The sequence below is a fragment of the Dipteris shenzhenensis genome, chromosome 4 (assembly GCF_047967505.1).
Source record: "Dipteris shenzhenensis isolate YYH24624 ecotype China chromosome 4, Dip_SZ_1.0, whole genome shotgun sequence".
Lineage (NCBI taxonomy): Eukaryota > Viridiplantae > Streptophyta > Polypodiopsida > Gleicheniales > Dipteridaceae > Dipteris > Dipteris shenzhenensis.
Window position 1 is genome coordinate 57,194,711 of NC_141599.1, and position 23,114 is coordinate 57,217,824.

The 23,114-nt window shown below is 43.3% G+C and overlaps 1 protein-coding gene and 1 pseudogene across 6 annotated transcripts in view; one reads left to right on the forward strand and one right to left on the reverse strand.

Annotated features, from left to right (window-relative positions):
• LOC147903097 (uncharacterized) overlaps window positions 1–23,114 on the reverse strand; it is an 80,499-nt gene that overhangs the window by 55,578 nt on the left and 1,807 nt on the right. For 4 of the 6 annotated variants that reach the window (XM_087373401.1, XM_087373397.1, XM_087373400.1 and 1 more), the window contains exon 3: window positions 1,662–1,793. The exons of the other annotated variants lie outside the window; for them this stretch is intronic. In XM_087373401.1, the coding sequence (XP_087229527.1) occupies window positions 1,662–1,793 (132 nt within the window). The remainder of the gene's footprint in view (window positions 1–1,661; window positions 1,794–23,114) is intronic. 6 annotated transcript variants of the gene reach the window in all.
• Window positions 8,221–23,062, forward strand: LOC147903098 (uncharacterized; annotated as a pseudogene).

The window sequence follows — 23,114 nt, forward strand, 5'->3', positions numbered from 1 at the left end:
GCCCTAGCCGCTCATCACAGCTGGTCTATCTATCAGATGGATGTCAAGAGTGCCTTTCTCAATGGCTACCTCGATGAGGAAGTCTATGTGGCTCCCCCACCAGGTTTTTCTCCTCCTGGCCATGAAAATAAGGTATTCCGTCTCCGCAAAGCTCTTTATGGGCTTAAACAAGCACCTCGGTCCTCGTTTCACCAAATAGACACCTTCCTCAAAACTAATGGGTTTCATTTCACTCCTTTTGATCCGAATTTATATATACATCAATCTTCAGAGGGGGTCTGCTTTATCTTGCTTTACGTGGATAATCTTTTTCTTTTGGGCTCTACCACCACCACACTTCAATTCATTAAAACACAACTCAGCACCACATTCGAGATGACCGATCTCGGTCTTCTCTCCTATTTCTTGGGCATGGAAGTTGTTCAGCACTCTGGTGGTATCTTCGTTTCTTAACAGAAATATGCTCTTCAACTCCTTGATCAGATCATTCCCCATGAGCCTAAGCTAGCTGCCACTCCCTTGGATCCCACAGTCAAGCTCTCAAAAGACTTGGAGTAGTACAGGTTCAGACATTGTCAATTACTTATCATCAACAGTTCATCCAAACTTGCAAAGTGGGCTTGAAAATGTCCATTTTTATGGAGTAGGACTTTTCAAACACTACACTAGTCCGATTCATGTGCCTAGGATAACGCAAATTCACTCCATATGCTTGGAACAACATGGGTCTGCTTACTATGCTTCAAAAGGAAAAACATTTTTTTTTAAAGGTTGGACTTAACTGAAATTCAGGCTCCGAGACATGCACATAACCAAGAATTGACGAGTGGAAAAATAGACAGGTCCTCATACAAGAATTCCTCAAATAAGGCAAGCATGCAGCTTCTATGTGCAAATAGCTCCACCCCAAAATCATACAACAATATCTCCTCCTCGTGCTCTCATCACTCTCGTATCTGCACAATAATCCATCCTCTCCAACTCTCTCCTCCTCCTAGAGCATATCCATCCTCCACTGGTAGGTGGGCTGCCTCACCATACGCCTGGCAAATCAAAACCTCCCTTCCACAGGCCACCTGTCTCACATGCTCATCATCCATGCCTCATGACTTAACCGTTGGACGATGAACTTTCAAAGTGTGGTAGAGCTCCAACTCCCCTTGATTAACTTTGACTCCTTGAGCAACTCCAGTATCCCTTTGTGGCCGTGCAATCACTCCATTAGCCCCTTCGTAGTAGTGCAATCACTTACTTGCCCTTGTGACAAATGAAGTTAAGTGCCACTCTTCTTCACCATTCCTCATGGTAGTGTCTTCTCCTTGTGTGGCACTAGTCTTGGATCTGCTGATTGGTCATTAGGGCCGGTCTTTAACTATAAGTGCTTTGGTATCATGCTGCCTCTTCATATATGGTAGCTTGTCTATCTCAATCCACCTATGTACCTCACACCCCTCGTGTATCTTGGGCCACCGCCTATACATTGCCAACCTCCATTGGCTCATACTTCCACAACGAGTATGAACTTGATAGCTTGGCACGTTCTAATGAGGATATGCAGTCTCATTCCAAGAACATAAATAAATCAACACAACACAGCTTTGCTTGACATAAACACTGAAATAATGTAGGGGAAAAAGCATCCCTCACATGACCCACATTACCTGTTAAATGGGTGCGGCGATAGTTTGTCGACCGTGCTTGAATACAAGAAACTGGATTTTTCATATGTATGCATCCGGAATCAATGTAGTAATGCCTCAACCATGCACCAAGCTCCACTGCTTGCACAGCACCTATAGTAAAGAATTTTGCAAATTTAAAAACTTGGCTTCTTGTTCTAGGGGAAAAACGCATCTCAAATATATCCCTGGAGGAATCTATCTACAATACATATGGCTGTATGGACCAGCAAAACAAGACTAATAAAGTGTCTTCATTGTACATAAGGTAGAGATTTCTCCACATAAATGGCACGTCTAGTGTATTTACTCTTGCACTCTTGGGCATGAAGCACACATGTTGATTTCTTCCTACCATTGTATATACTCAGCCTCTATTGGAATAGAGAAATAGGCCAACAATGCTGGGGGCTAGCCACCTTAGCACCCCATCCAGTGCATTTTCTTCTTCTTTTTTGAAGTCAAGTTTCTTATTAATTTCTGGTGACGTGTTAAATCTTACATGAAATTTCAGTATCTAGTCAATAAAGCAATTCAGCTGCAACACGTGGGTGCTCCTTAGGAAGACTTAAAACTATGAAAGAAGTAACTAAAGCTGCTGCACATAATGGGTGGACTGTCATCACCACAAAAAGGCCACCCGTTATGTACCTTACCTTGTAAAAGATCTCATACAAATTGTATAGAATTCAAAATTAGAATCCACCTAGCGAAAAAGATTTTATCCAAGAAATTACAGAGCTATATATAACGAAAGGAAAACATTCAGATTTGTAAGATTTAGGCATACAGAATTGATATATGAAACAACATATTCAAGAACCAAGTGTCAACATCGAATTCTGAGATTATACAGTTGAAGATCCTTCATCATAAGGCAATGAAGGACGGGGGTACTGAATGTGAGCAGGATGTGGGGAAAAGAGAAGATACAGTAGTTAACACAGAGAAGAAATGTATACACATAAAAGGAAAGAAGAGTTGAAGGAATAAAAAGAGAAAGGACTTGTTCAACAGAGAATCCTGAGAAAAAGGAAACGGAGACGCTTGGAAATGTAGAGAAAACAATATAGGACCTGGAAAACCTCCATGAAACAGTCCATATAAAGTTTATTCAGTCAGAAATAAAACTGAACTGAGCAGAGAACGTTAACGCATCAGAGAATTCATTTCAGATTGCAATAAATACGGGAAAAAAAGTTTAAAAACAGCTTGGAACAAATAGAACTTCATTGTACAACAAAAAAACTGATTGCGAAGTGAGAGAATGCATTTGGAATTGTGGAGAGAGAGTGTGCTGCTGTAGAGAGAGAAAGTGTTGCTGAGGTGAGAGAACGTGGAATCTGCTGTATACAAGCTCTTTTCCAAAAGTTTTTTTTTTTTTCAAGAAAATTACTTCATTAAGTATGAATGAAAACTGTGAGAGCAAGCTCAAATGCGGGAGTACATCATGCAATGCATGAGGGGAAAAAAACAGCTCAAAATGAGCTAATAAAAAACCAAGGTGGAGGCTGAAAATGCCATCTCAACCCTGAGGGAGACTCAGAGAAAAACAGAGATGCTCTCCAAACTCTGAAAAAAGTAACTCTCCTAGCAGTGGCTGCTCTGGAGGATCCCTGCATGCTCGCCCATATGGCCATTAGAGTGTGTACTGTGTAAGGGCGATCTGAGGCGACACTGGCAGGCAGCTGTTTGGTGCAGTTTGCACACTGTGGACAGCAGACAGGGTCGGTCACAAGTCCTTCCAGCAGCCTGGAGTAGCCAGCACACGGTGTGGACAGGAAAAGGGGTCGGCAGCAAGGTGGCACGGGGTATCGTTTCGGCCCATTTTGCACCCACCCTTTCTGCATCTTCCATGGATGAAACCATCGCCTATGTCTTGTCCAAGATCATATGTATAGATCCAGGTGAGCTTTTTTTTTTGTTGCCACAATCAGCTGCTGTAGGGTGTGAAGTTTAGAATAGTTCCATGGGACCCCCGTGTACAAGTAAAAGGATAAGCTCGATAGCACGAACTATGCCCATTGGAAGCTGAACATGAAGATATGGTTCATCCATAAGGGTTTGTGGGAGCTTGTTCAGGGCTATGATCGGAAGCATGAGCGTCCCAAGAGCTCTATCAACTGGGATGCTGACCAGGAGGATGAGTTTCAGGAGGAGCAGGAGGATCGGGACTCAAAGGCACATTCAGCCTTGGCCAAGACAATCACAAAGGAGGTTTCTATGGCTGTCCAAACCTGGAGAGTCCCTCTGAGGTATGGCCTAAGCTAGAGGATGTCTATGCCAGGGATTCGGCGATGCGTGTTGTCACGTTGTAGGGACAGCTATACAACCCTCGTGTTCCCCAAAGGGAGTTCCATGCAGCCAATCCTGATGCAGACAAAAGTTCTCCATGACCACTTGCAGGCCATGGGTGCTGTCCTCACGATCAGTCAGCTTGCATTGCTCATTCTCACCAAGCTTCCTCCAAATTACGACGTGGTTGCCCAAGCATTGAGGTGCCAGGTCACCATGAATCATCTCGACTTTGCTAATCTATGTTCCTGTTATGCAATTGGGATAGCATGACCTCGGCAGGGTTAGTGGACATTTTTCCTTTAAACGACCGAACTTTGTATATATTTTATTGTGTTTTATGTAAATGGTCAAAGGAACTACTGTCAAGGTCCTTGGTGAGGGCGAAAGTTACAGACTAGGTGAGTCTAAGGCCCAAGGTCTTAATGCATCAAACTATGAAATGTGCCAAGGGGCAAATGGACTTGAAAGACGTCCAAGAGAGAAGGTACATGTGCTTGCGCTGCAAAGGTTGATTGGGAGGAATATGATCGTACCATCACCTATGATTCCTAGGTTTTGAGTCATGTGGCTTTTAGCAAGGTTGTTTTGTGCTTTTGTATATATTATTTGGTATTAGAGCGCAGGGGTGCCGAACAAGTGCAAGCCTACAACCATTGATGTAGAAAATAGTGCACACCCCTTGGTTATGTGATGGAGAATAGAGAATGCAAGCAAAGAGGAAGACCAAGGAAAATTAACCCACCGACAAGCTTTTGTGCTATTTCCTAGACTGAACGGATCCCTTCTTTGCTATGGCCAGCCCTTCCAGCTTCTTTCACGTTTTCGCCTTCATTCTTCTTCGCTGACATCATGGCCTTCCTTACGTTCTCTAGTTCATAATTGCCACCCGTCGTCCAACTCCTTTGTCACCTAGCCAGCCGTCTTTTGCCCACCTCTCGTACTCTGGTCTTGTTGTGCTTGCCCTCAACAATTTCTACCTCCTTCCTCTAGAGTTCTTCCTTCAGTCCTTATTTTTCGTTATTTGGCTCCACATGCTTGCAGTGCACCTCCTGCAAGAAAAGGAGTGTGCGTACCATTTGATCAACAAGGAGGGAACATTTTTATGTTGGTCATCAACGGGAAATGAAGTGCATTGGATTGCACCACTGTTTGAGCAACGTCTAGGCGATAGGGTGGTGCCATCAGGTTATATCAGTTGGGCAAAGAGGTTTGTGAATTTGTTGGCATGCATGTGCTTCAGTTGGCAGGGGAGTCGAAGGCATTGTCCAAATGGTTTATGGGTAAACATGTTACCTGAAGGCGTTGCTCAAGAGTTTGCCATCAGCCCCAACTATTTTTGCTTGTTATTTGGGTTTGTAGGCTTCTAGTGTTTGCGGTATTTAAAGTTGTAGTTATTCTAAAGGTTGCATATAATTCCCTAGCATAGGGAAAGGATGTTGGTTTAGTGGATGTGAATATCTCAGTCATGCCTGTATAGTTGTGAAGTGATCGGGTTTATTGCAACTATAATTTCAGTTTTTGGATAGCACTGTTTTATTAAAAAAAGGAAAAAAATATCCAACCCAATCACAGTTAAACTTTTAGACCTTAGATTTAAGATTCTATGGATAAAGGAAAAGCCATTCCAATGGAAGTTGAGGAAGAAGCCTCATGGGTGGATCCCATAGAATTAGAAGTCCGGCCGACACAACAGGTATCGCGCACGCCCTGCAGCCCATACATTATCAAGTCAGATTGCTTTGTTAGAGGGTGCCTTCGGAAGAAGCCTACCGGGTGAATCCCATAGAATTAGAAGTCCAACCGACACGCTAGGTGTCGCTTGTGCCCTGCAGCCCATACATTATCAAGTCGGATTGCTTTGTTAGAGGGTGCCTTGCAACAAATTTCAACTCAGCAACTACATGCTGATGTAGGGCAATCCGAACTTAGAAAAATTGGTTCGAAGTATGTCTGCAAGACCATCAAGGGAAGAAAAAGGAAAATAAGTATTCTGGTTGGATGACAGACCGTAGTTCAAATATCACAGAGGGCTGGTTGCACAAATGGGATGAAGCATTTGCTACCTATGGAATCACAAATGATATGAAGAAAATCCGAAAGGCCACTCATATGTTTATTGCGGCAGTGGAGAGGTGGTGGATGAAACAACAAAAGGATGGTGTGGCATCCACTATCTGGGAAAGGTTCAAGAAAGAGTTTAGAAAACATTTCTTGCCTCCTGACGAAGCATCCCGAGCTTGAGATCAAAATAGGTACCTTAGTTGGAGGAATTTGTATGTGGCTGAATACACTTATAAATTTAGGGATCGTGTAATGAAGCTAGTTGAACCTCTTCCTCAGTCGGTGCAAGTAAAGGATTTTTTTTTTTACTAAATGATATAATTAAAATGGAAGTTCGGGCTAAGTATGCAAACACGCTTGATGAAGCAATGGCTATAGCCTGAGATATGAAGATGCCAAAAGCAAGCCAAGTGGGTTTGTGCAGGCAAGGACTCAGTATGAGTACCTGAAAAAGATGTTAGAAACTCACTGTGCCCACCTGTGAGCCCCCGATTTGAGGGGACAAGGGGCAGTGAGAGGTAGGAGGGCTGGAGAGAGAGAGACTCAGGTCGGCATCATAGGCAACCAGCACACGGGCTGGTTGCAGCCTGCAACGGCAGGTAAAAAGGGCTTTAGGCCTCACATGGAGGCTCCTGCAGCAGCCCAGACTGGCTGCACAGGGCACCCTTATATAGGGGCCTGTGGCAGGCCAAGTCGGCCCAACCAGGGCCAACCCTGGTCAGTTTTCTAGGGCCCATGTGGTCGGCCACCAGACAGGGTACCGACCCTGCTGGTCGGTCAACTCAAGGGGCCTGGGCAGTGCCTGTAAAAGGCCTACTCCTCCATTCATTCCAGCATCCAGTGCAAGACTGAAAGCCCCTCTCCAAGGCTGTGTTCAGCACTCAGATCTAGAGCAGGTTGTGAGAGAGAGTCCATCAGTTTTCTCCAGCAGTCTGCTGTGTTTTGTACTGCTCCCTTGGAGCCATTTTTCTGCCCACCATCTGGTGGATAAATATACTCTCTTTCTCTCTCCGTCCATATTTATTTCTGAGTGAGGGTTTGTTGCATCTGTGATCATCTATTTGAGTTGAGTGTGTGTAAGAGTTGGAGTGGTGTGTGTGTGTGTGTGTGTGTGGTGTGTGTGTGTGAGTGTAAGATTTCCAGCACACCGGTTCTACAGGTTCTTCTGGATGTATGGCAAACTATCAGCTTCTTTGTCACAGTATTCTCTCTTCTTCCACTGGATCAAATACTGGGCCTTATGGACCCTCTGGCTGCAGCGCATCCAAGCATATCTGAATTCTCCTCTTCAGCATCCTTATGAGTTTTTCAGAGCCTCATTAAGGCAGTCTTTATATGATGCCTTACATAAGGAAGATTTGGATGTTTCTTGTATTCAACTTTTCTTTTACTGTTTCTGATGGATAGGGCTGTAGCTCTATTTTGAGCACGGCTTGGATGTTAATGAATGTTTTATAATATAAGTATCTTGGTTTTACAAAAAAAAATGTGTGTGTGAGTGTAGGTTTGGTGTGTGTGTGTGTGTGTGTGGAGCATGTGTGCATCTAGGAGAGTCACATGTGTGTGTGTGTGTAGGTTTGGTGTGTGTGAGAGAGGTGTGTGTGGCTATGGTGTGAGAGCGTTGGAGGAGCGGTGTGTGTGTGAGAGGGAGCGAAGGAGCTAGCTAAGCGGTGTGAGTGTGAGGCGATGATCGTGAGCGAAGCGCAGAGCAGTCAGCGCTGATCTGCGTTGCCCTTTGTACCACCGTACGGTCGTCGTACGATTTTCGTACGAACCTTCCGTAAGGAATCTGCTCCCTCTTACGTCAGCTTGTACCGGCAGTTCCCCTTCTCAAATAACCGTACAGATCGTTCATAATTTTCAGCGTGGTCCTCCGTCTCAAATTCCGTACATCTTCTCCGTACTTTCCCGTACAGCTCGTCCGTACTGTTCCTGTACTATTCCCTTTATAGTTGACTGAATCTTCCGTGCACAGTCTACTTTCCCGTACAGCCTGTCAGCTTACCTCCGTACAGTCTGCCTCCCCTTCCTTGTGCTCAGAACGATCTTTGCTATTTCATATCTTAGAATCCCTTAGCTGCCATGGCAGAATCAAACAAGTTCTATGTCAAGAGAGCCCTCTCTCCCGAACCCAAAAGACAATTAAGGGAAGCCTCTTCCCCCATAGCTCCTTCTTCTGAAGATGCTTCCTATGTGTTTGATATGCTGAATGATGATTTTCAACAAAGCAGAAGGGAATGGATTCAACCTGCTCCGGAACTCACTTACAAAATGAAGCTGCCATCTCTTGTGCAACCTTTGAAGAAGCTCTCTCAAACTGCAGTTATTATCTTTTTTCCAGGCAAAATTCCCTCTGCTAATGATGTGGGACAATGGGTGAATTCTCTCCTAGGTGGATGCTTTGTAGAAGGAGTCTATTTTGCCTCCCGAGGATTTTATGAAGTTCATCTTTTGGATGCTTTGACAAAACAAAAAATGCTGGAAATGTCCCCTTTATTTTTTGGTCGCCAGATGGTGCATATCATGCCCTGGTCCCCCAATAAGGACTATCAGAACCTCATCAAGCATCATTGCCCTGTATGGGTAGAAGTGGTTGATTTTCCAGATTATATGAGAACAGAGCTTCCAGATTTAGCTATGACATTGGGACAAGTGATCTGTCCCCCTCGTCCAACAGGTAATAAAAATCGTTTTTGCATCTTATGGGATACTGATAGACCGACCCCTTCTTCTATTGCAGTTGAGATTGAGGGTGTTAATTTGGGCAAGAAATATTTCACCTTAAAATGGGGCATTTTTGCTGGAGCTTGTTTTTCTTGTCACAAATTTGGGCATCTTGCTTCGGAGTGCCCTTCTATCCTTCATCCACCTCCTCCAGCTGCTATTCCTCTCCCATCTAATAAAGGAGGTCAGAAGACATATGTGGAAAAGATTGAAGCTAAAGGAGCAAAGCCTTCAGTTCATACAGGGAGCCAGGCCAATTCAGCTCAAAATAAGGATAAAGGCAAAAGCAAGTTAGGAGAAAATCTTTCATCATCTCATGAGGGATGGCAGACTGCAAAGAAGACGGTGCCTCTCAAACAAAGACCTCTCCAATCTCGTAATTGGGATGCCTCTGCTCCTTTCCCAGGACAATCTTCTACCTCTTCAAGCAGCCCCATTTCAAAGGCTTGGGTCAATGCAGTCAAGAAGGGTCTTCCCCTGTGTGAAGAAGATGATATTATTAGGGAATTGGAAGCTGAGGGTCAGCAAGACCCTGTGGCAATGGCAGAGGCTTGAGGCCTCCCGCTCTTTTGGAGGACAGATCATTCTCTTGTATATATTTTCATGCGTGCTTCTCTTAAATGTTTTTCCTATAATATACAGGGCCTCTGCAACCAGAATAAATGGAGGCTTCTCTGGCATTATATAAATACAACTCATCCGGATGTTGTATGTCTCCAAGAGCATAATCAGCATTTTTTTGCTGGACAGCATGGGTTTTTTTCAGGATATGATATATTCTATTCAGGATCGGAACAATTCTCTGGGCTGTGCATTTTAGCCAGACATGATCTGCAACCCTTGATAGCATATAATGATCTAGGTGGACGATGGATGATTATCCAATGTATATGATCATTGGAGAGATTTTTGAAATAGGATCTTTGTATGCCTCTCAAAATTCAGCTTCCAGAGCTCAAATGTGGAACTCCATAAAGCAATATCCTTGGTCCTCTAATGCTCTACTTTGTGGTGATTTCAACAATTCTCCTCACTAGAAGGACAATACCACGCATAAATCACATATGCTGCCCTCTGAAATCCAGCAATGGGAACACATGACATCATCACTTCGATTTGCAGATTTATGGACAGCAACTCATCCTTCAGTGATGGGATTTACATATCATCATAATGCTTTAACAGATTATTGGGCCAGGCTTGATAGATATTATCTCATTCATGCTCAGCAATATGAGGAATATACATGTCAGATGTGGACTGATTATTCACAACAATTATCTGATCACACTCCACTCTGGCTCACCCTTTCTTTTGGTATGCCTCTGGATGACTTGCAGCTCTCTTCAGTCAGAAATTTACAGGTTAATCAATTCTATCTTTCTCACGAAAAATTTCAGCATATGATCAGACTGGCTTGCAGGCCATTGCTATCCCATGCTCAGGAGGATCTGGAATTTGCTTGGATCTCTTTCATACATCGTATTCAAAATGTCATCAAGGAATATGGAAGATGGTACTTGGCAAAAACCAGACAGCATATCCAGTGGGCAAAATCATACAAGCAGTATCTTGTACAGAATAGTCATCAAAGATCTCTATCTGATTCTGAGCAGCATTTATTGTCTTGTGCTTCCTCTATAATTGATGCCAATGACAACCGCAAGCTGTCTAAATGGCAGATTAGGGCCAGAGTTAAACCTATGCTAGATAAGGGCTGTTCCTCTAAATCTTTTTTTCGGAACTTACATGCACACAGACAAAGTCAATCTATCATGAGGGTAAGGAAATCAGATGGTCTCTGGACCCAGTCTCTCTCTCAGCTTGAAAAACAATGTCTGGATCATTTTCAGCTCCTTTATTCTCAGCCATCTTCTTCTGCACCTCAGGTCGCATTGGCTCGTAACAGATTTACTGAGCTTGTTTCTCCTATTGTCTCCCCGCAAAAAGCCTCAATGCTGGAAATGTCGTTTTCAGATGATGAATTGGATGAAGCCCTTAAGCATTTGGGTAAACATAAATCCCTTGGCTGGGATGGTCTGACGGTTGAATTTTTCAAAGCCTTTTGGCCAGAAATGAAGGGTCCAATTCTGCAGTTTATTAATGCAGCATGGCAGCACCAACATCTTCCCTCAGCATGGAAGCATGGTCTGGTTAAGCTTGTGCCCAAAAAGATTCTTTGTGAGACTATGGATGACTAGAGACCAATCACTTTGATGCCGGTGATATACAAACTGATCGCCAAAATGTTGGTACATCGGATAAAGGATATCCTTCATGATGGACTTCATCCCAGGCAATATGGTTTTGTTCCAAGACGGCACATACATGATAATATCACTAACACTCTTATTGCAATGGAATATGCTAAATATTCAGAACAAGATGTGTTGGTCATGCAGGTAGATGTGGCGAAGGCGTTTGATACAGTACAGTGGGATTATGTCTCTCAAATCATGCAAAAACTTGGTTTTGGGCCAAAGCTATCTAATGTCATATATTGGCTTTATTCAAATTCTACTGCACAATGCTTTATAGGGAAACGTTTGTCTGAGTCTTGGACTCTCGAACGTTCGGTTCGACAAGGATGTCCTCTCAGTGCCTTGCTTTATGCCATCGCTTCACATCCTTTGCTTCTTTATATGGACCACATGGTTGATACTGGACAGCTAGAGGGGCTTCAGATTTCTGGTTCACGACCCTTCATAGCGCAGGCCTATGCAGATGATTCTTTCTTCATGCTAAAGAACAGTCCATTGGAGATTCGCCTCTTAATGGATACCCTTTCAGATTTTGGGTTGGCAGCTGGTCTTAAAATTAATTTTCAGAAATCAAAACTCTTGCCTCTCAAGCTTTGTGATTGGCATTCTATTCTGTGGCCAGGCCAGATTATTCAACCGGAAAATATAGTAAGACATTTGGGTTATCCTATTGGCTGGAAAATCAGTAATAAGCAACAAATGTCGTGGGTGTTCAACAAAATTCAGGACAAATTACAATATTGGAAGATTTCCACATGGCCTCTGCATGTACGGCTTCGAATTGTCCAGTCTATTGTTCTAGCTTATGTCCAGTTCTACCTTCCTCTATTACATTGGTCATCTCGAGATCTCTCATCTTTTATGTCTCAAGCCATGGAGATTTTTTGGAAGCATGTCAAAAACATAGTGAGCGTCGACAGAATCTGTAGTAGAGAAATCAACTTGTTGTCTTTTGGAGTTCCGGGTCGACTCCTTGCGAGAGTAGCTTTTGAACTGATCCTCCATGAAGAGAAACAGGGCAGGATTGAAGGAAAGGCAGAAACGGAGCAGAGCTGTACGGACGAAGAACAGGCTAGAAGTACGAGCTGTACGGAATGAAGGAGGAGGCAGGGAGCGTAAAGGCTGTACGGATTTCAGAGGTGGAAGGGGCGGCTGACGCAAAAGGCAAGGCTATCTGTACGGAAAAGGACGAAGGGTACGGCTGTGCAACGGGGAAGATGGCGAAGGACGAGCAGATGTGACGGGGTATCGCAGAGAAAAAACGGCCTGGTTGTACGGCGTCCGTACAGTTACGGGCAGAGCGCGGGGATGAACGGCAGAGCGCGGGGATGAGCGGAGGCCTGACGCAGGCCTGTACGGAGGCTTGGGGAGGGTGAGCAGAAACCCTCGACTCGTCTCTCCTCCTCCACACAGACACACACACACACACCCACACACACCGCACACACACACACACACACACACCTGAACGCTCACACACCAATACTTCGGGACACACACACTTTTTTTTTTGTAAAACCAAGATACTTATATTATAAAACATTCATTTACATCCAAGCCGTGCTCAAAATAGAGCTACAGCCCTATCCATCAGAAATAGTAAAAGAAAAGTTGAATACAAGAAACATCCAAATCTTCCTCATGTAAGGCATCATATAAAGACAGCCTTAACGAGGCTCTGAAAAACTCATAAGGATGCTGAAGAGGAGAATTCAGATATGCTTGGATGCGCTGCAGCCAGAGGGTCCATAAGGCCCAGTATCTGATCCAGTGGAAGAAGAGAGAATACTGTGACAAAGAAGCTGATAGTTTGCCATACATCCAGAAGAACCTGTAGAACCGGTGTGCTGGAAATCTGAGAGATAAAAAATAGGAGATTCTATCTAGAAGGTCTCTGGAATATGAACAAAACCACAATAAATGCGGAATACTCTCCGATGCAAGGTGACATCTTGGACAGAGAGGTGAAGCTATGCGTCGTTTAGCCAATTTCACTCCCACTGGAAGAATACCAACAATACATCTCCATAGGAATAGTCTTTGCTTCAATGGCATTTTCAACTTCCATATCATTTGCAATCTTCCTTTCCACCAGGCTAATGATTTGTTCAGATGCCATAAAGAATTAGCATGATGGGCAATCCAAGGAGGAGGTAATATTAATCTATAAGCCTGTATAGATGTCAATGACTGCAAAGGCTTAGAAGAAATGCTTGGACTTGAAGACTGAAGGTGCCAATCTTGAAGCCTGTCACTGTCATTCAATGTCGGAATCGGAACCAGAGGAAGTAGGAGATCAGCAATAGCTTTCCAAATAGGTCTATGATGCATTGCCAGGTTGTATTGTCTACATGCTGCTGGAAAAGGGAGAATATTTCCTTGCATATCTACAACGTCATCAATGAACCGGATACCCATTTTCATAAGATTGTAAGCTCTGATGGGTTGTTGAACAGCAAGGGGAGAGGAAAACACAGCACTCCAATGAATACTCTCCAATCGGAGTGAAGATGCCAGAGAAGCAGGATGAGGAGACCATTTGATGTGAGAGAGTACTTGCTTCCAATCCTGAATCAAGGAATTAGAAAATGGACAACCAGGGATTTTACCTTGAAATTTTCCAAGTACTACTTCCGATGGATCTACTATCCAATGTCCATAAGCATGTGTGCGCATCTGACCACACAAAATTGTTAACATAATAGACCAAGGCTGCTCTTGTTGAAAGAATGTTTTGAGCATAGTGATCTTTCTTGCCAACACATGATATTTGATGTTTATTATATTCAAACCACCATGCATTCTGGGTGAGCAAAGCAAGTCCATTTTGAGCAACCGTAAAGCTTTTTTATGAAGCTTTGTTGAAGGAGTATATTTTGCTTCTAGGGGTTTTTATGAAGTGCACTTTTCGGATGCCTCATATCGCGAGCAGATTTTGGAGATGTCGCCCCTATTCTATGGCTACGGACGACGTACGGTTGTACGGCGTTGAACGTACTGTTCTGGCTAATCCCTGCAATGACTGTCTGAACCCGCTGCTGTCCTCCTTGATATCGAATTTCTCCTTCTTAACTTCCTTCTGTTCGTCCGTACATCTTTGCTTCTTCCGTACAGTACCGTCCCTTCGTATCAAATCAGCCTCTCTTTTCCGTACATTTCTGCTTATACTCTCTGTTTCAATATTTCGTACAAGTCAGTCTTCGTCATATCTCCGTACAGGGCCACCGTACGTCCGTACATCCCTTCCTTCTCCGTACAGCTATAGCCCCGTCGTTTCTCCTCACCCCCTCTGTTCCGTACAGATTTGACAGTTCATCTGTGTCAATTTTCTGTTCTCTTCTGTTGCCTTTCCGTACATCTATACGTACCTCACTCCGGTGTTCCTCCCGTACAGTTTCTGCCTGCTCCTCCTTTCGTCAGTACAGTGCTGCAGCCCTCTCTTTCTCTCATCGTTTGATATTGGTTGAATCCCTCAGCCTCCATGGCAGAAGCAACCAAATATTATGTCAAGAGAGCACTCTCTCCTGAACCCAAACGACAAGCACGGGAAACCTCTCCCCCCATAGCTCCTTCTTCTGAAGATGCTTCATATGTGTTTGATATGTTGAATGAGGATTTTCAACAAAGTAGAAGGGAATGGATTCAACCTGCTCCGGAACTCACTTACAAAATGAAGTTGCCTTCTCTTGTGCATCCTTTGAAGAAGCACTCTCAAACTGCAGTGATCATCTTTTTCCCAGGCAAAATTCCCTCTGCTAATGATGTGGGACAATGGGTGAATTCTCTTCTAGGTGGATGCTATGTAGAAGGAGTCTATTTTGCCTCCCGAGGATTTTATGAAGTACATCTTTTGGATGCGCTGACAAAACAAAAGATGTTGGAAATGTCTCCTTTATTTTTTGGTCGACAAATGGTACATATCATGCCCTCGTCCCCTAATAAGGACTATCAGAATCTCATTAAGCATCACTGCCCAGTCTGGGTGGAAGTGGTTGATTTTCCAGATTACATGAGAACAAAGCTTCCAGGTTTAGCTATGACATTGGGACAAGTGATCTGTCCTCGTCCCACAGGTAATAAAAATCGTTTTTGCATCTTGTGGGATACTGATAGACCGACCCCCTCCTCTATCGCAGTTGAGATTGAGGGTGTTAATTTGGGAAAAAAATATTTCACTTTAAAATGGGGTATTTTTGCTGGAGCTTGTTTTTCTTGTCACAAGTTTGGGCATCTTGCTTCAGAGTGTCCCTCTATCCTTCATTCACCTCCTCCAGCGGCTATCCCTCTGCCATCAAATAAAGGAGGTCAGAAGACATATGTTGAAAAGATTGAAGTTAAAGGAGCAAAGCCTTCAGTTCATACAGGGACCCAGGCCATTTCAGCTCCAAATAAGGATAAAGGAAAAAGCAAGTTAGGGGAAAATAACCCATCTTCTCATGAGGGATGGCAGACTGCAAAGAAGACGGTGCCCCTCAAACAAAGACCTCTCCAATCTCGTAATTGGGATGCCTCTGCTCCTTCTCCAAGACAATCTTCTACCTCTCCAAGCAACCCCATCTCAAAGGCATGGGTTAATGCAGTCAAGAAGGGTCTTCTTCTTTGTGAAGAAGATGATATTATCAGGGAATTGGATGCTAAGGGTCAGAAAGACCCTGTGGCAATGGCAGAGGCTTGAGGCCTCCTGTACTTTTTGAGGACAGATCATCTCTTGTATATATTTTCATGCGTGCTTCTCTTAAATGTTTTTCCTACAATATACAGGGTCTTTGCAACCAGAATAAATGGAGGCTTTTATGGCATTATATAAATACAACTCATCCGGATGTTGTGTGTCTACAAGAGCATAATCAGCATTTTTTGGCTGGCCAGCATGGGTTTTTTTCTGGATATGATATATTTTATTCAGGATCTGGACAGTTCTCTGGGCTGTGCATTTTAGCCAGACATGATTTGCAACCCTTGATAGCATATAATGATCTTGGCGGAAGATGGATGATTATCCAATGTATGATTAATGGAGAGATTTTTGAGATAGGATCTTTGTATGCTTCTCAAAATTCAGCATCAAGAGCTCAAATGTGGAACTCCATCAAGCAATATCCTTGGTCTTCAAATGCCTTACTTTGTGGTGATTTCAACAATTCTCCTCACTGGAAGGACAACACTACACATAAATCCCATATGCTGCCTTCTGAAATTCAGCAATGGGAACATATGACATCATCTCTACAATTTGCAGATTTATGGACAGCAACTCTCCCATCAGTTTTGGGATTTACATATCATCATAATGCTTTCATAGAATATTGGGCCAGGCTTGATAGATTTTATCTTCTTCATGCTCAGCAATATGATGAATATACATGTCAAATGCGGACTGATTATTCACAGCAATTATCTGATCATACTCCACTATGGCTCATTCTTTCCTTTAGTATGCCTTTGGATGACTTGCAGCCCTCTTCAGTCAGAAATTTACAGGTTAATCGATTATATCTCTCTCATGAAAATTTCCAGCATATGATCAGATTGGCTTGCAGGCCATTGCTTTCCCATGCTCAGGAGGATCTGGACTTTGCTTGGACCTCTTTCATACATCGCATTCAAAATGTCATTAAGGAATATGGAAGATGGTACCTGGCAGAAACCAGACAGCATATCCAGTGGGCAAAATCATACAAGCAATATTTGGTACAGATTAGTCATCAAAGATCTCTATCTGATTCTGAGCAGCATTTATTGTCTTGTGCTTCCTCCATAATTGATGCCAATGATAACGCAAGTTGTCCAAATGGCAGACCCGGGCCAGAGCTAAACCTATGCTAGATAAGGGCTGTTCCTCGAAATCTTTTTTCCGGAACTTACATGCACATAGACAAAGCCAATCTATTATGAGGGTCAGGAAACCAGACGGCCTTTGGACCCAGACTCTATCTCAGCTAGAAAAGCAATGTTTGGATCATTTCCAGCTTCTCTTTTCTCAGCCATCATCTTCTACACCTCAGGTCATTTCAGCCCGTAACAAATTTACTACGTTTGTTTCTCCTATTATCTCATTGCACAAAGCCTCAATGCTGAAAATGTCTTTTTATGATGTTGAATTGGATGAAGCTCTTAGGCATTTGGGTAAACATAAATCCCCTGGTTGGGATGGTCTGACAGTTGAATTTTTTGAAGCCTTTTGGCCTGAACTGAAGGGTCCAATTCTGCAGTTTATAAATGTAGCCTGGCAGCTTCAACATCTTCCCTCAGCTTGGAAGCATGGTCTGGTTAAGCTTGTGCCCAAAAAACCTCTATGTGAGACTATGGACGACTGGAGACCCATCACTTTGATGCCGGTTATATACAAACTGATTGCCAAGATGTTGGTGCATCGGATAAAGGATATCCTTCATGAAGGCCTTCATCCCATGCAATATGGTTTTGTTCCTAGACGGCACATACATGACAATATCTCTAACACTATCATCGCAATGGAATATGAAAAATATTCAGAACAGGATGTGTTGGTCATGCAGGTGGATGTGGCTAAGGCTTTTGATACAGTACAGTGGGATTATGTTTCTCAAATCATGTTAAAACTTGGTTTTGGGCCAAAGCTAGTTAATGTCATATATTGGCTTTACTCAGATTCCATTGCTCAATGCTTTATTGGTAATCATTTGTCTGCGTCTTGGACTCTCGAACGCTCAGTTCGACAGGGATGCCCTCTCAGTGCTTTGCTCTATGCCATTGCTTCACACCCTTTGCTACTTTATATGGATCACATGGTTGATACTGGACAGCTAGAGGGGCTTCAGATTTCTGGTTCACGCCCCTTCCTTGCACAAGCTTATGCAGATGATTCATTCTTCATGCCAAAGAATAGTCCTTTGGAGATTCGCCTCTTGATGGATACCCTTTCAGAATTTGGGCTGGCAGCTGGTCTTAAAATTAATTTTCAGAAATCGAAACTCTTGCCACTCAAGCATTGTGACTGGCATGCTATCTTGTGGCCAGGCCAGATTGTTTATCCTGAAAATATAGTAAGACATTTGGGCTATCCCATTGGCTGGAAAATCAGCAATAAGCAACAAATGTCCTGGGTGGCAAACAAAATTCAGAACAAATTAGAATATTGGAAGATCTCCACTTGGCCTCTGCATGTACGGCTTCGAATTGTCCAGTCTATTGTTCTAGCTTATGTCCAGTTCTATCTTCCTCTATTACACTGGTCATCTCGAGATCTCACTTCCTTTATGTCTCAAGCCATGGAGATTTTTTGGAAAACAAAGCTTCATAAAAAAGCTTTACGGCTGCTCAAAATGGATTTGCTCTGCTCACCAAGAATGCATGGTGGTTTGAATATAATCAACATCAAATTTCATGTGTTGGCAAGAAAGATCACTATGCTCAAAACGTTTTTTGAACAACAGCAGCCTTGGTCTATCATGTTGGCAATTTTGTGTGGATAGATGAGCACTAATGTTTATGGACACTGGCTAGTTGATCCATCGGAAGTGATGCTTGGCAAATTGCAAGGTAAAATCCCTCGTTGTCCATTCTCTAATTCCTTGATTCAGGACTGGAAGCAAGTACTCTCTCACATCAAATGGTCTCCCCATCCTGCTTCTTTAGCTTCTTCACTCAGAATGGAAAGTATTCATTGGAGTGCTGTCTTTTCCTCTCCCCTTGCTGTTCAACAACCCATCAGAGCTTACAATCTTATGAAAATGGGTATCCGATTCATTGATGATGTAGTGGATATGCAAGGAAATATTTTCACTTTTCCAGTAGCATGTCGACGATACAATTTGGGGATGCATCATCGACCCATTTGGAAAGCTATTGCTGATCTCTTACTCCCTCTGCTTCCAATTTCGACATTGAATGTCGGAGACAGGCTTCAAGATTGGCACCTTTGCTGTTCAAATACAAGCATTTCCTCTAAGCCTTTGAATTTATTGACTTCTATACAGGCTTATTGTTTGATATTACCTCCTCCCTGGATTGCCCATCATGCTAATTCTCTATGGCATTTGAACAAGTCTTTAGCCTGGTGGAAAGGAAGATTGCATTTGATATGGAAATTGAAAATGCCTTTGAAGCAACGACTTTTTCTATGGCGATGTGTAAATTGGCTCAAAGAAGGATAGCTTCGCCCCTTTGTCCAAGATGTCATCTTACATCTGAGAGTATTCCGCATTTACTGTGGTTTTGTTCATATTCCAGAGACCTCCTTGACAGAATCTCCTATTTCTTATCTCTCAGATTCCCAGCTCACAGGTTCTACAGGTTTTTCTGGATATATGGCGTCTTTTATTCCTAAAGCTTTTGTCTTTTGTTAGGTATTTCTCTCTAAAGATGGAGACTCTTTGTCTCTTATATTACACCAAGAATAGGCACGTCCCCACTTTTATTTAATGGCCCATCCACCACACACATACACCTTTTCACCGCTTTTCTCTCCCCTCTCTCACTCATCTACCTTTCCTGATCCTTCACCTTCACTTGCTTTTTCTCTTTTCCTTTCCTTCCAATTTACACCTATAGTTTCCTTTCACGAGTTATTGACTTATAATGACACTTCAAAAGGCAGGGCCATATTGGGATCCCCACCTTGTCTCTTCACTCCAATGGTGGCACTTGGTTTTGAAGGAGCCCCAGTCAGCTTTGCCTACTTGGCTTGTCCACTTGACTGTGGGACACCAGACTTTCTAATCCATCTCTTTTTAGACACACTCTTTTGTTAAAAATCAAGAGGGAATGAATCACTCAAACCTCCACCCAAGATCTCTCCAACTCTTACACACTTTTTTTTTTTTGTAAAACCAAGATACTTATATTATGATACATTCATTTACATCTGGGCAGAGCTCAAAAGAGCCAAAGCCCTATCCATCAAAAGCAGTAAAAGAAAAGCTGAATACAAGAAAGATCTAAATCTTCCTCATGTAAGGCATCATATAAAGACTGCCGCAATGAGGCTCGGAAGAACTCATATGGCTGCTGAAGTGGAGAATTCAGATATGCTTGATTGCGCTGTAACCAGAGAGTCCATAAAGCCCAGTATCTAATCAGTGGAAGAAAAGAGAATACTGTGATAAAGCAAACAAAAACCTTACACCTTAAAAACATTAGAAGCCCTTAAACTTCTACTAACCCACATTTAAGCCTCATACTAACCATAATTTGCAAGGTCAAATTGACCAAATGAACTAACTTCAAAACTATGGCCCTGATTAGCAACTCAATAACCACTCATCCCTTAGGACCCTTGCAGGGCCAAAAAGTAGCTCCAATGGCAGCTCGGGCTTGGTCCAAATCCTCTTTAACCTAGAACAAAAAGAGAAAGCGATGAGAGAAGGCTTATGCTTTGGATGCCTCCAGCCTCATCAATGGAAAGATTGTCCACAAAACAAGGATCGTCAGATGGCTACTATGGTGGTCTCAGATTGCGATGTGCAAACGGAAGGAAGTCCTAGAACCGACCATGCAGATTCAGCTAGCTGAATCTTCTCGAGGTCAGCACTTGTATTATGGTGTGTGTATATTGCTAAATTGGTAAATAGTGCACCTGATAACATTCTATCTATGGCCAGAGTGTGGCCAATCATGAGAGTGTAGTAGTTCCCAATGTCCATGGGGTCACCTGCCTTGTGTATTGGGACGATGGTGGTAGTGCTCCATCCCACAACAATGGGATATAGAAGTTTTAGCGATTTAGAGTTAGTTAAAATGAAGGGACAAGTGGCCAATCATGATGTTATTGTGTTGTTTGACTCGGCATCAACACACAATGTAATTAACTCCAAGCTCATGAAGAGGTTGAAATTTTAAACTAGTCTATCAAACTATGCGTATACAGTCAAAATGGCATATGCAAGTTCTACTAAAGTATGGGACCAAAGGTTACCCACGTAGAGCTTCGGATTCATAACTATGCAGAGAAGCCGGATTTTGAAATGGCCAGGCTTGCTCACGCGAATATAGCACTGGGAAAGGCATGCCATTCCAAGAAGGATCCAGCCATTGACTGAAAAAACACATTTATCAGTTTATGATGAATAATGTGCAATACGTTCTACGAGCACTGACGCTACCCATGATGGGGAGATGGCCAAGTTGGCGCATTACTTGTATGGTTCAAAGTTTTAACCACCATGATACTCTGAAGTATTAACCTGACTTGAGTGGCCGCCAAGCTAGGTGAGAAGAGCTCATGCATGAGTTTAATATGAAAATCCGGTACATAAGAGCGAAGGAGAACAAGGTTGTTGAGGCGTTGTCTAGCATTATGCATAATAGGAGTTTCACGGTATTGGAGAGTGCTCTAATAACCGAAGATTAGGCAAACTCAAAAAGTGGACGAGTTTGTCTAAAGCCTTTGGCCTAAGGCTCATGTGATTAAACCCGGGGGAAAAGATAACTTGGCATATGGGAAAGGACAAACTTATGCAAGATATACCAGAGCGGATGGTATGCTAAAACGTAATGGCAAGTTAGTTGTACCTGATTAAAATTATCTTAGGCACAAGGTCATTCAACAATGCCATGATAGCCCATGTGAGGGACATCAAGGTGTCGAGAAGACCTACGATCTTGTGAAGTGATATTTCTTTTGGCCAAACATAAAAAGCATATTCATGAATAGGTACCCCTAGTTGCTAAAAATTGGTATTAGTGAGGACGCGGGGAAGTGGGGGGGGGGGTTAAGTGGGGAGGGAGGGGAGCCAACCACGTGTCATGGTGAGATCAGCACGTGTCCATGCAAAGTAAAGCTCACGTGCTCATGCATCCATTGTGTAGACAGTTCATTTCGTGGGCATTTAGTTCACTCAGCGTTGTGGATTCCGGTGATCATGTTTCAGTGAGAGCAACGAATGATGAGAGGGAGTGCCCACGATGTCTCTCGATGCGGAGATTCGCTGATAAATGTTTCACTATGGGCATGGGTATGGAAGTTGGGATCGAAGATGAAAGGGAAGAGGCTGGCCAGGGTACGCGCGGAGTTGATTGGCGATGAGGAAGACGATCGATAAGATGGGGGGCAGGGAGTAGTCGTAGTACAAGGGTAGGTGTTTTGGTGGTTTCTTCGTGGCAGTTTCTTTGCTTGTATTGATCATCCAAACTTCGAAGCTGTTTGTATTCTGTAAGACGAAGAGGAGACGGGGGAGGCCTGCCAAAAACGCAAATAAGAAGGCAGGTCCTAAAGTACTGGAGCTAAGCATTACAGTTGGAGTACTTCCGAAGATCCAGAGTTTCCTAGATGAGGCGTGCATATCAAGGTTCTCTGCTATAGAGAGGGGAGGCGCGTTGTATCATCTCCATCTGAACTCCACTTTCAGATGGTTGTGCGGGTCAGCGCTCGCAGCATGCAGTCGGTGAACAGGATTTTGCACAAATATCTCGGATGGGATACGAACCGGCCGCTTGGTGGATTGATTATGTGTCGCTCTCTAAAGCAACGCAACATGCATACGTACCAAGGTATGTTGGGCTACTGCCTGAAGGATTTCGGTCAAGATCATTTCCAAAGCATGCTATATTGTTGGTCTACCTACGACACAGGGTGGATATGATTCTATCCTTGTGGTGGTTGACCATCTTACCAAGATAGCTCAATTCATTCCGACTAAGAAGTCTATTATTAGTGCCCCGCAAGTTGCAGATTTCTTTATTAAGCATGTATTTCGTCTACATGGACTATCCAGATCCATAGTGTCACATAGGGACGTTAAATTCAATCATTTTTGGACTGCATTGTTCAAGGCACTAAGGACTGAGTTGCGAATGAACAGTGGGGAGCATCGTGAAATGGATGGTAAGACAGGGATACTCAACCAAACTTTAGAGGATATGCTCAAAGCGTATGTATCATTGAGGCAACATACATGGGACCCGGTCCGGCAGGCAAAACAGGTTTGGAGCTATGGACCAGCAGAGACCATGGACATGGAGTGTTCTGGGATACATATGAGGCAACATACATGGGACACGGTCTTGCAGGCAAAGCAGGACTATATGTACCTCAAATCCACTCTTCATAGGCCTATTTGATTCCCTTGTGCAAACATAAATACAAGGGGTAAAAGGTCAGATTGCTAGTACA